Source organism: Cladosporium halotolerans (assembly GCF_011745625.1).
Source record: "Cladosporium halotolerans strain TM138-S3 chromosome Unknown Sca3, whole genome shotgun sequence".
NCBI lineage: Eukaryota > Fungi > Ascomycota > Dothideomycetes > Cladosporiales > Cladosporiaceae > Cladosporium > Cladosporium halotolerans.
Window position 1 is genome coordinate 800,704 of NW_027191454.1, and position 11,760 is coordinate 812,463.

Consider the following 11,760-nt stretch of genomic DNA (forward strand, 5'->3'; position numbering starts at 1 on the left):
CTCTGATTCCTAATGGCAAGACTTTTCCCGCGAGTTGGAACGTCGATCCGATCAATTCATCAGTCTATCTCTATATAGTGCACTTCTCGATTTTGGTCGCAACTCCAATCAAAACAACAGCAGCCCAAACTCAAACGGCGCCGTCTTCAACGCATACTGCTCCAGCGTCTTGGGACCACAGCTTCCCGTCCCCAAACCATGGTGCTCCGCATCCAAGCGCAGAATCACATGCTCCTTCCTCTTCTCCTCCAGCTCGTAGGGGTGCTTCGACTCATAAATATCCATAACATCATAATGGCTCGCCATGAAATCGAACAAGTGCCTCTGCTTCCTATCGCCCGGCTCATAGAACTGTGCCGTCAGCTCCGCGCCCTCGCTCGCGCTCGCGAGCTTCACCCAGCGCGTGTCAGTCCGGTTCGAGCACTCCTGCGGGTACTCGGGCGCGGCCCAGAGATCGGCGACGGAGGAGGCGGAGTGCAGACCCACGGGCTGCGAGAGCTTCATGTCGCGGTAGCTCTCACCCGGCCCGCGGCCGAACCAGGAGATGTCCTGGAAGGAGCTCGGAAGGCCGAGGGTGACGCCGATGCGCGGGAGGGTCTTGGGCAGGTTGATGCCGGCGGGGTTGCCGCGGACGTGGAAGTCGAGGCTGCCGGAGGGGGAGAAGGTGAGGGTTGTGGTCAGGTCGAGGGACCAGGAGAGAACTTTGGGGGCGAACTTTTGCGTTAGGGTGATTGTTGCGGTGCCGTCTGCGGAGTTCTGGCTGTGTGTCGTGCTGATGTTGTGGATGCGGGCGAGATCAAGCTTGCGGTCGAGCCAGTCGCGGCCGTCTTGGGGGTAGTCGTTATCGGTTGGGGCACGGAAGAACGTAGGCTCGAGAGGCTGGGCGATGAGTTCCTTGCCCTGCTTCTTCCAGGACGTGAGAGCTCCTGAAGCGAGTCTGACGACCCACTCGCTCTGGCCACTAGACACGAGGAGAGATGAGGCGGTCTTCTTGATGGAAACGGCCGACTTGTCATTGGAAGCTGGCTGGCTGACAGGTGAGACTGAATTGAGAGGAACTTGAAGGTAGGCAACCTCGAAGCCAGCCTTCTCCCAAGTACTGTCGTCCTTCAGGGTGAAAGAAAGGTTTAGCAATGTCTCCTGATCTCCGGAGAGAGTGACCTCCGGGACGCTCAGCTCTGCTGTGCTGCCGGGTTGAATTCCCTTGGGGATTTCTAGAGAGCCGCTCTCGCCCTTTCCATTCTCACTAGTCGTAGACCAAGTGCACGAAAGGCCGTCAAGAGTGGCGAAATCATATCTGTTGATGATCGTGAAGGTCTTGGCGAAGGTAGAGACCAGTTGAACCGGCTCCAGTGCTTTCTTGTACTCGACGAGACCGCTGTTGGGAGTGTGGTCCGAGTCCAGCATGCCATCCATGACAAAGTTGCCGTCATTAGGCACATCGCCGAAATCGCCACCGTAGCCGTAGTACTCCTTGCCATCTTTGGTCTTTGTGAGAAGACCATGGTTAGCCCACTCCCAGACCCATCCTCCCTGCAAGCTTGGGTACTTGTAGAAAGCGTCGAGGTATTCTTTGATGTTGCCTGGCCCGGTACCCATAGCATGGATATACTCGCAAAGAACCAGAGGCTTGGTCTTCGTGGTGTCCTCGGCAAATCCGATGATCGTATCCATGTACGGATACATGCGGGAGTGCATGTCCATGACCTCTGCATTCAGGTCCGGCTCGTAGTGAATCAGTCTAGTCGGGTCGTAGGAGCGGATCCACTCGGCCATGGCAACATGGTTGCGGCCGTAGAACGCTTCGTTTCCGAGACTCCACATGATGACCGAGGGATGCAACTTGTCACGGTAGACCAGCTGCACTGCGCGGTCGACGTACGCATCGTGCCACTCCGGGTTATCGCTGGTCCACTTCGCAGCGTCAACCTTTGTAAGCTGCTGACGCTCGAAGAACGACATTTCTCGCTCGGCAGGCCCAAGCGCTGCATCCGCGATGGTCTCAAATCCGTGGCATTCAAGATCAGCTTCGTCCTATTTCGGATATTAGTCAGTTATCTATGAGCCACATCATGCGTGACAATACCATTACAGGAGACTTACCATTACCCAGAATCCCATTTCGTCGGCAAGATCATACAAGCGAGGGTCGCTCGGCTGGTGGCAAGAGCGGATCGCATTGATGTTGTGAGTCTTCATCAGGAGCAGATCTTGCTTCATGAACTCATACGGCACGGTCCTGCCATGCACAGGGTGGTGCTCGTGTCTGTTCGCACCCTTGATGACGATGCGCTTTCCATTGACCTTGATCAAGCCATCCTTCAGCTCGACTTGCCTGAAACCAACGCGATGAGTAACGAACTGATCATCGCCGATGGAAAGAATGAGCTGGTACAGGTAGGGCGTCTCCGCGGTCCACTTGTGAGGCTTCGACACCGCCAGAGAGAAGCTGACCTTGCCGCCAGACACATCAGCCTTGGAGTTGCTCACTGTCTTGTGCTCGGCGTCGAGGAGCTTGAGGTCTACGGCACCTGAGCCTTCGACATCCACTTGCACCTTCAGGGTCGCGTCTTCATACTTCTCGTCGAAGACAGTCTGGACGCTAACGTCCTCGATGCGAACCGCCTTAGGGAAGCCCAAGAGGAAAACATCCCTGAAGATTCCGCTCATGCGCCATTGATCCTGGTCCTCGATGTAGGAGGCATCGCTGTACTGATAGACCCGGACAGCCAGCAGATTCTCTTCGTCGAGCTTGACGTGAGCCGTGATATCGAATTCGGCTGGGTTGCGGGATCCCTGGTGGTAGCCGATCTGTTGGCCATTGACCCAGACGTGGTAGGCCGAGTCGACACCTTCGAATCTCAACCTCAGTTGATCGTTCTCAAGCTGTTTGGGGACGGTGAAAGAGGTCAAGTAGCTGCCGCATTCATTCTCGTCGAATGGAGGGTTGGGCGGATTGACGGCGAAAGGGAAAGCGACATTGGTGTATATCGGGCCCTTGCCGAAGCCTTGCAGCTGCCACATGCTCGGTACTGGGATATCGCTCCATTTCGAGGTGTCGAAGCCAGCAGCTTGAAATTCTTCTGGTGCCTCGAACGGACTCTGTGCAAGGTGGAACTTCCATGTGCCTGAGAGGCTATGGACACGTGCCTTGCTCTCATCCCGAGTCAAGGCATCCTTTTCAGTGTTGTATATCTTGAAATCGGCCCTGGGCGGCAGAGTGTTGCGATGAAGGACTGAAAGGTTGGCCCAATCAGGCTTCTCTTCAGGAAAAGACGCCATGGTGTCTGTCAAATTCGAGTGGCACTCGCTTGAGACAGTTCTGGACTGCTGCCTTTCGCCTACCTGTTTTTGAATGGCATAGCATGGTGGAGACGACAGCAGAGCATTGGAGTGAGCCTCCACTTCCCGCGCACGTGGTCAGGGTATCACACGCCCTGTGGAGCCTTCTCCATGCGGTGCCATGGGGCACCCGCATGCGGATCGACCCCTCCAAATTGCCCAGGCGCTTGTCGATGCATACTTCGGCGTCAAGACCAGGAGAGGAGACGTTTGAGCCTCGGCTTTCGCATCCGGGAGAACTTTCGGCCGCAACCAAGTCCGTGATCTGCTGTCTGGCCACGGGCTTGGACGTTTCGCTTGAACATCGTGCATTCAGATGAGGGGTATCGACTCCTGTAGCGACAAGACCGGCGATAGGCGTGGGGGCTGCCCAGCTCGGCTACAGTGGTTGATGCCATACCAGGACGCTCACGCAACATGGCACGCAAGGACTGGCTTTTCCAGGACCAAGGCATGCTTTTTCTGAAGACCATCACGCCACGCTCCCGAATAAATTCCGGCGACTCATGTAAAACTCGGCTTTAGACAAGCCGATGGCGGCGTGGTGCTGGAGAGTAAGGTTCTGAGGCGTGGTCTGTGCCCCTCAAACCCGAAGAGAAACCTCACGTGGCGCCATTGGTATGCACGCCCGGACGACCTGACTCGCAGAACGGCTAGACTCTGCTTCTATCACCTAGGTATCTGGCTCATTTGGAAGCACGATTGCAGATGCCTTGCGACTCGAGCGTTGCATGTGGCTTCGACTCCTTGTGTGGGAAAAGCTGCAATGGCACCGGAAACCGCAAACGGCTTGCTTCCACGGCGCCAATGTTGGGCGAAGCCGCCGATCAAAGTGGCGATGCAATCAAAATCCAGTGTTCCAACCTAAGCGTAGTTCACTTCGGCTTTTGCCAGCCAAGGCGTGGCCCCGTTCGAATCTTCAGAAAGCAACACACGAACCTCTACCAACCTGTGCCACCCGTGTGGAGGGACATGAGGCACATACCGACTAAGTCGCTGCACGGAGCTATCTCGCAGTTTGAGACGGCCATCGGGCCAGCCACAGCGCAAGATACTTGTAGAGGTACCTCGGGTTTTTGGAGTCTTAACCTTCGGTGTCATTACCCGGCTTGGAAGCATGCCGTAAAGGCTTGTCGTGTGGCTGCGCTTAGCACCTTCACGCTCGCTACCACACGAGAGATTTAGTTCAATGCGGGGTGTGGAGGACCCGGGGTCAGATGTCAAAAGACAATCCTCTGATTCTATATCAGACCTGGTCTCCGTAGGTCTCAGGAGTCCCGAATAGGCTCCTGTGTTCGACATCCTCGTTCTCCACATACACAATCCACACCAACCCTAGGCTAGAGTCGACAAGACGTGCAGTGGAGGCATAGCGTATGACAGGTGAAGTGGCATAGGGTACGTTTGCACTGCGCGAAGGAGCCTCCATGTGGGTCTTAATGAGCCCCATCGGTGCCAGCTCCTTGGTCAGATCATACAACGCCTGAGACGTTCCATTGACAGTAACACAGAAGACTACTGGCGCCTTTCACCTTACCTACCTGATACTATATTGCCACGATGGAGGCAAACAAGAATGGCACGCTGCCAGCATACGTCGACGATGTCAAAGACAAGGATATTCATGATGAGAAGCCTCTCGGAAAGGTCGTACAGGAAGAGACCGTCCACTCTGCCGCACTCGCGGAAGCAGTGCTTCAGCGAAAGCCGTCGCCATGGTCGAAGAGCATGCTGAAGTTGTACTTCATCATGGGTAAGCCGAGAAAGGAAACACGAAAGCATTAGGAGGTCTCTTTCTGACACTACACAGGTATTGGCTACCTTGTATCGACGCTGAACGGATATGATAGCTCCCTCATGGGTGCTATCAACGCTATGACAAGCTACCAAAAGACGTTCGGCCTTACCGGCGAGGGCTCTAGTACCGGCATCATTTTCATCATCTACAACTGTAAGACGCCATCATCAATTACAATTTCTCCTGTGAACACTACTGACATTTCAATCCTACAGGTGGTCAGATTGCAGGTCGGTGCCCTTTATATTCTTGACTGTTCTCACAGTGAGGCAATACTGATTTGAAACCGTACAGCCTTCCCCTTCTGTGGTTTCCTCGCAGATGGCTATGGCCGCAGGATTTGCATCTTCGTTGGCTGTTTCCTCGTACTTGTCGGCACAGCGGTACAGACAACAGCACATGAGACTGGACAGTTTATTGGAGGCAGATTCATCCTTGGCTTCGGCGGTAAGCATGTTGAGAGGTCGAATTCATGAAACAAGTGGCTGATCCCTTTCACAGCTAGCATCGCGAGTGCTGCCGGGCCCGCTTATACTGTCGAACTTGCCCACCCGTGCTACCGTGGCACGATGGCTGGAATGTACAACAACTGTATGTGGATTTGTGGTAACTGTTCGCATTTAGGCCGAGCTAATTGTTGTATAGTCTGGTGGCTCGGAAACATCATCGCTGGTTGGACTACCTACGGCACGGACAAGAACTTCCCCGACTCATCTTGGGCATGGCGCACCCCGACTGTCGTCCAATGCGTTCTACCATCGGTCGTGATGATGCTTGTCCTGTTCTTCCCAGGTAGGTCTCACTCCGAGATTGCATGTGCAATGTTGGGCTCCAACTAACGATTGCAGAATCCCCTCGCTGGCTCGTCATGAAGGACAGGCGTGAGGAAGCCGTTGCTGTGCTTGCCAAATACCACGGAGACGGAGACGCCGAGGCTCCTATCGTTGAGCTCCAGATCCGCGAAATCGTGGAGGACATGGCCGTGACCCGCAACGACAACCCGTGGTGGGATTTCAAGGAACTCGTCCACACCGCCGCCGCACGTTACCGCTTGTACATGGTTATCCTCATGTCCTTCTTCGGCCAATGGTCCGGCAACAACGTCATCTCGTACTTCATGCCCGTCATGATCAAGCAAGCAGGCATCACCAACAGCAGCACCCAGCTGCTCATCAACGCCATCAACCCCATCTTCAGCTTGATCGCCGCCGTTTACGGCGCCACCCTCCTCGACAAGCTGGGGAGACGCAAGATGCTGATGGCCGGTCTTGTGGGCGCTCTGGGATCATACGTCCTGCTGACCGCTTTCACCGCATCGTCGACTGCGCACCCCAACCTGGCCTATGGCACGATCGTTTCCATCTATCTTTTCGGCATCTTCTTCGCGTGAGTATCCCTCCGATTTTCAGTATGCCAATGTACATGCTTGACTGACACTTCACAGCTGGGGCTGGACCCCTCTGCAAACCCTCTATGCAGTCGAGTGCCTCGAGAACCGCACGCGCGCCAAGGGTAGCGGTCTCAACTTCCTCTTCCTGAACATCGCCATGATCGTCAACACCTACGGTATCAGCGTCGGAATGGAGAAGATCGGCTGGAAGTGAGTTAGCCTGGAAATGAGATTTGTTTGCGACGGAAGCTAACGGCAAGCAGATTGTACCTTGTCTACATTGTCTGGATCTGCGTTGAGATCGTAACTGTAAGTGGTTTGATATTCGCTTGGGCTTGATTTTCGAAGCTAATAGCTTTCCAGATCTACTTCCTCTTCGTTGAGACCAAGGGCAAGACGCTCGAGGAGCTGAGCGAGGTCTTCGAGGCTCCTAACCCTCGCAAGGCGTCGACTAGGAAGGTCAAGGTTGCTGTCACCGAGTCTGGCCACGTGCTGCAGGCTTAGGACACATCAGGAGAGGAGGAGTAGATTGCTGTCAAGAGTTACATGGAAATGACGAGAGACGAATGAGGCATGATGTACCGAGAGATCCAAGCAACGATTTGTTAATATTCTTCGGCATGTCAGTTATTATGCACTCTGACGAAATGTACGTCTCAATGCTCCAAAGATGACGATAACCCTCCACTGCTATGTTTCAAGACACTGATAGAAGCGTGAAGACGGGTTTTGCTCGTCTTGATACCTAGTCAGCGTGCTGCCATTTCGTAAATAGTTTCCATACCCGATCTTGTGCGAGAGACTATGGCGCGAGACTCGGATTGTGATAGGTAGAGGGAAAGTCAGCCGCTCGGACTAAATCTAAGCCTAATAGGTCTCAAACGGTTATTGAGCAGTACTCGATCAGCGGTACGGGGAATATTTCCTGACCCGGAAAGTATTGCTGAAAAGAGCAGAGCTGAACATTCCCCACACTGGCCAAAGGGTAGCAAAATGCCCTGACACATGTGACGTGCGACCAATCGGTGCTCTCAGCGCCTAAAGAATCACCCCGCATCGCTTCGGCGCGCCACCGAGCACTAGTTTTGCGGGCCCCCATGGGGCGTGATCCTGCGGGAGCAGTCGTCTTGCAAGGTGCAGAAGAGGTTGCCGCGGCCGCGAACTGTAGGGTTTGAGATGCCAGACTCCGGGTGGTATTGAGAATATGAGGAACCTTAGGACGATTCGTCTTGGCAGAGAGCATGTACTTAAAGACTTCCACTTGGACTCCAATATCAATGTCTGCCTCAGCAGAAGCCTCTATACAGTTATCTATACAGAGTGCCTGATCGTCCATATCCTGAGCGATTATTCCTCCTGAACGTCCGCTTCCTTCGTTTATATCACAATGGCCTTGGAAGAGAAGAAGAATGCCGACATCGAGACCGAACATGCCGAGCATGTGAATGAGTCTGAAGTCGGAGCCATTGACAAAGCCGACTTCGTACCTAGCATTGAAGAAGCCGCTGCTTCAAAGGCGGCATGGTTGATCTCTGTTACAGTATCTCTGGGTGGATTCGTACGTCGCACCTTCTCCCCCATGCTCCCTAGGAATAAGAATATTGCAATTGGTGGACATCAGCAGGCAGGGCAGATCAAGCTCTTCGCTGACCTGAGATAGCTTTTCGGCTATGACACGGGATACATCTCTTCGGTATTGGTGACCATCGGTACCTCCTTGGGTCATAAGCTCTCTTCGAGCGAACAAGAGTTGGTCACTTCCCTGACGAGTGGCGGTGCTCTGGTCGGCGCGGTTGGAGCAGGCCTCACGGCTGATCGCTTTGGAAGAAAGATGCCCATCTGGGCCGCCTGTGTGGTTTTCATCGTTGGGACAACACTCCAGACAGCAGCATACTCTGTCGCTCAATTCGCTGTTGGTCGTTTCGTCGTTGGTCTCGGAGTCGGTAGCGCTGCCATGGTTGTTCCTTTGTACATCGGGGAGCTCGCACCAGCCAAGTACCGTGGCCGCATGGTTGCTTTCAACAACATGTCTGTTACTTTTGGTCAGCTCGTAGCAAGTGCCCTCGGAGCAGCTTTCGCTACAGTCCCTGGCGAGAGTTGGCGTGCTACTGTCGGCATTGGTGCATTGCCTGCGGTCCTTCTGGGCGGGTTGCTTTTCTGGTGCCCGGAGTCTCCTCGCCAATTGGTATCCCACGGCCGCAATGAAGAGGCTGACAAGGTCTTGCTTCGCTTGTACCCAACTTCGAGCGAGCAACAACGTCGCGACAAGATGGCGACCATTGCTTCGTCGTGTGAAGAAGCAACCGAGAACTCGCTATCAAACGAAAGCCTCGCCACATCCTTCGCCCGCATCTTCACCAACGGCCAAACCGGCCGCGCCGTCCTCACAGCCTGCGTCGTCATGGCCATCAGCCAGCTCGGCGGCTTCAACACCCTCATGTACTATTCCGCAACGCTCTTCAGCATCGTCGGCTTCGACAATGCCACGGCCGTCGCCATCACCGTCTCCGGCACCAACTTCGTCTTCTCCATTCTCAACCTCGTGCTCGTCGACAAGTTCGGCCGCCGGCGCCTCCTCACCGTCACCGTTCTCGGCATGTCCATCTGCATGCTGATTGCCGCCGTCTCCTTCAGCTACATCCCCATCAACCTGTCCACGCTCGAGGTCGAGAGCACGCAGATCGGCTGGCCTGGCACGCTCGTGCTCGTCACCATCATCTGCTACGTCGGCTTCTTCTCCACCGGTGTTGCAACGATCGCCTGGATCGGCACTGAGCTGATGCCCATCGAGGCGCGCGCGCTGGGCACCATGCTCAACACCGTTGTGTGCTGGAGCACGAACATCATCATCTCGTCGACTTTCTTGAGCATGATGAAGGGGATCACGCCGAGCGGCGCGTTCGGGTTCTACTGCGGTATCTGTTTTGTTGGGTGGCTGTTCATTTTGTTTTTCTACCCGGATGTCAAGGGCATGCCGCTCGAGACGATTCGCGAGGTCTTTGCGCATGGCTTCGGGCTGAAATTCTCGAAGCAGTGGCAGCGGGAGCACAAGCATGAGAGGAAGGCTGTAGAGGTTGCTTTTGGGCACTAAGGAGGTCATGTAGTCATGAAGAACTTTGATGGACAATTCGTTGTAGCATGCTTGCATTGTGAAACCTAAAAGGGTGTTCATCTTGATTTCATTGCTATTCGGCGTAAGCCCAACTATCACTCATTCCTATCACCGGGCGGTTAGTGGCTCAGCTACTGGTATGTTCCAGTCCTCAATCTTTGGCGCAGGAACTATTGATCACACTAGAACGCAGAATCACTGGACGCACCTACAGACGCACAAGGTCCGCAGCGATGCGGACCGAACCCCTACATTGAGCTCAGAGTCGAATCGTCAAGCTCACCTCACGCCTGGTACTTCGGAACCTCGATGAAGTGGTCTCAGAGACAGATCGGTTATCAACGGCAAGTATCTGAATGTGGATACGAACAGACTAGAAGACTGCAAAATGGGGAACGTTTCGGCAATCAAAAGCATGCACACGCGGAAACTGTGCACTCCGACTGCAAGGACTTTGAACCCATGCCTTGGCAGGCCGTCTACAGGCACTGAGAGTAATAGGCATGCTGAGCCTGGCAAGTAGAGCCGCTCTGACAGCAAGTGGGTCCGGACCAGCTGCGATTAAATCAGTAACATGTTCGGCTATTCATTCTCGCCGTCATTTACTCACCCCTGTCCACCGCACTGTCCCCACTTGGCAGAGCAGGTGCCCGATCCGCCAGTCGAAGTAGGCCTAGCAGAGGTAGTCGTCGTGGTGGATCCGCCACCGCTTCCGCCGCCGTTTCCACCGCCGCTGCTGCTGCCCTCGCTGACGGTGATATCGGCCGACCCCGCGCTGAAGTAGCCCTCAGTCGCGACGATCTGGTAGTCGTGGGAGCCGAGGCGCATACCCGCGGCGGTCCAGGCGGCGAAGTGGTTGGCCATGGTCACGGTGCCGCTGGACCGCTTGGTGCGACGAACGGACCAGAATTGCGTGAAGGTCGACGTGCCCTCAATGCTGGGCTGGTTCACGCGCTGAGTGGTATAGAGGTCGTAGGTGTCGCCGTCGGAGACGACGGTGCCCTTGGGGCTGGCGCCCTGGGAGGTGTGAGTGAGGGTTACGGATGACAGGGTGGGGAGGAACGTACCGTGCTGGGGTTGTAGGTGCCGAAGTTCTCGACAACATAGTACTCGATGAGAGGGTTCCTCTGTGAGAGAACTGTGATTAGCGTTGATCAGAAGTGAAATCTGGTCGCAGGGAACTTACCGTCCAACCGTAGATGGCGAGGTAACTGTTGCCATTTGGCGAGTACGTTCACCTGTAGCTGATGACCCTGGAAAGTAGTTATGTCAGCGTGGAGCCTCGCAAAGCAGTACCCTGCATTGAATCCAGCAAGGGTCGATCAAACGTACCGGGCAGCGCCAGTGCTCCATCCTTTGCCGCCGACAAAGTTGCCCCTGTTGTTTGACCAGGTGACCCTGTAGTTGCCGGCGGCACCGTTGGTGTAGGTCACATCGCTCTGTCCGTCGGTCCAAAAGCTGTACCAAAAGCCGTTGCTGGTACCCGTGCCCGAGGGAGTGGCACGCCCGAACAAGACGTTGGCGTCACGCTTGGAGAGGTCGGTTGGCGCTGCGATGGCCGCGATGGCGGAGCAGGCCAGGAGGAAGGCACTGGAGAACAACATCCTAGCTTTGAGCGGCAGTAGTGTGTTTGAGGTCAGAGTCTGAACACGCTGGGGTAGCAGTCAGGGTGGGAACAGGCCATGTCTCTATATAGTCACGACTCAAAGAGTCTCGAACACATTAATTTCACGAGCTGTCCTTTGCCTAATAGCAAGATCGTAGGGAGCGAAGCCACCAAATTCAAACTTGCTCGATGGGATGATACGGGTGATCGCCCTCCGTTCTCCCTGATTGCTTGTGGAAGTCGCAGTCGCATGTTGACAGGTACCAGGGTCCCTAGGCCAGCCTTTGCTTGTACGTGAACGCCACACTGGCGGCTAAAAGCGAATATAACCGAATAATTGTGCAACCAAGAGCAGCCACTGAGGCGTTTCCATTGGCCGTGGATCCTCTGGCTTACCGATGCCTGTTTTGGCGCGTCGCCTCTGTACATAGGGCTCCGTGTTTACTCGGAAGTGCTCTCCGTGTGCATGAGTGGGTCAAATGGCTTTCGGTGGCATTACTGATGCTTCGAGT

The 11,760-nt window shown here is 54.9% G+C and overlaps 5 protein-coding genes across 5 annotated transcripts; 2 read left to right on the forward strand and 3 right to left on the reverse strand.

Moving 5' to 3' along the window:
* Positions 1 to 22: 22 nt before the first annotated feature.
* Positions 23 to 3,370, reverse strand: WHR41_01268 (uncharacterized protein). Its single transcript, XM_069369874.1, has 2 exons — positions 2,104 to 3,370; positions 23 to 2,034 (listed from the first exon to the last, which is right to left on the reverse strand). Exons 1-2 carry the CDS (start codon positions 3,280 to 3,282, stop codon positions 109 to 111), a joined length of 3,105 nt encoding a protein of 1,034 aa, XP_069233231.1. The 5' UTR covers positions 3,283 to 3,370; the 3' UTR covers positions 23 to 108.
* Positions 3,371 to 4,132: 762 nt separating this feature from the next.
* On the forward strand, positions 4,133 to 7,201 carry WHR41_01269 (uncharacterized protein). Its single transcript, XM_069369875.1, has 10 exons — positions 4,133 to 4,740; positions 4,854 to 5,095; positions 5,153 to 5,306; positions 5,433 to 5,587; positions 5,642 to 5,731; positions 5,786 to 5,932; positions 5,989 to 6,526; positions 6,585 to 6,740; positions 6,794 to 6,839; positions 6,894 to 7,201. Exons 2-10 carry the CDS (start codon positions 4,903 to 4,905, stop codon positions 7,032 to 7,034), a joined length of 1,620 nt encoding a protein of 539 aa, XP_069233230.1. The 5' UTR covers positions 4,133 to 4,740; positions 4,854 to 4,902; the 3' UTR covers positions 7,035 to 7,201.
* Positions 7,202 to 7,917: 716 nt separating this feature from the next.
* On the forward strand, positions 7,918 to 9,621 carry WHR41_01270 (uncharacterized protein; the record flags this gene model as incomplete). The annotated part of the gene is made up of 2 exons (XM_069369876.1): positions 7,918 to 8,088; positions 8,191 to 9,621. The coding sequence occupies 2 exons, from the start codon at positions 7,918 to 7,920 to the stop codon at positions 9,619 to 9,621; spliced, it is 1,602 nt and encodes a 533-aa protein (XP_069232993.1).
* A 500-nt stretch (positions 9,622 to 10,121) lies between these two features.
* On the reverse strand, positions 10,122 to 10,506 carry WHR41_01271 (uncharacterized protein; the record flags this gene model as incomplete). The annotated part of the gene is made up of 2 exons (XM_069369877.1): positions 10,122 to 10,197; positions 10,253 to 10,506. The coding sequence occupies 2 exons, from the start codon at positions 10,504 to 10,506 to the stop codon at positions 10,122 to 10,124; spliced, it is 330 nt and encodes a 109-aa protein (XP_069232994.1).
* An 83-nt stretch (positions 10,507 to 10,589) lies between these two features.
* On the reverse strand, positions 10,590 to 11,246 carry WHR41_01272 (uncharacterized protein; the record flags this gene model as incomplete). The annotated part of the gene is made up of 5 exons (XM_069369878.1): positions 10,590 to 10,659; positions 10,710 to 10,769; positions 10,829 to 10,895; positions 10,975 to 11,040; positions 11,126 to 11,246. 5 exons carry the CDS (start codon positions 11,244 to 11,246, stop codon positions 10,590 to 10,592), a joined length of 384 nt encoding a protein of 127 aa, XP_069232991.1.
* Positions 11,247 to 11,760: the final 514 nt, after the last annotated feature.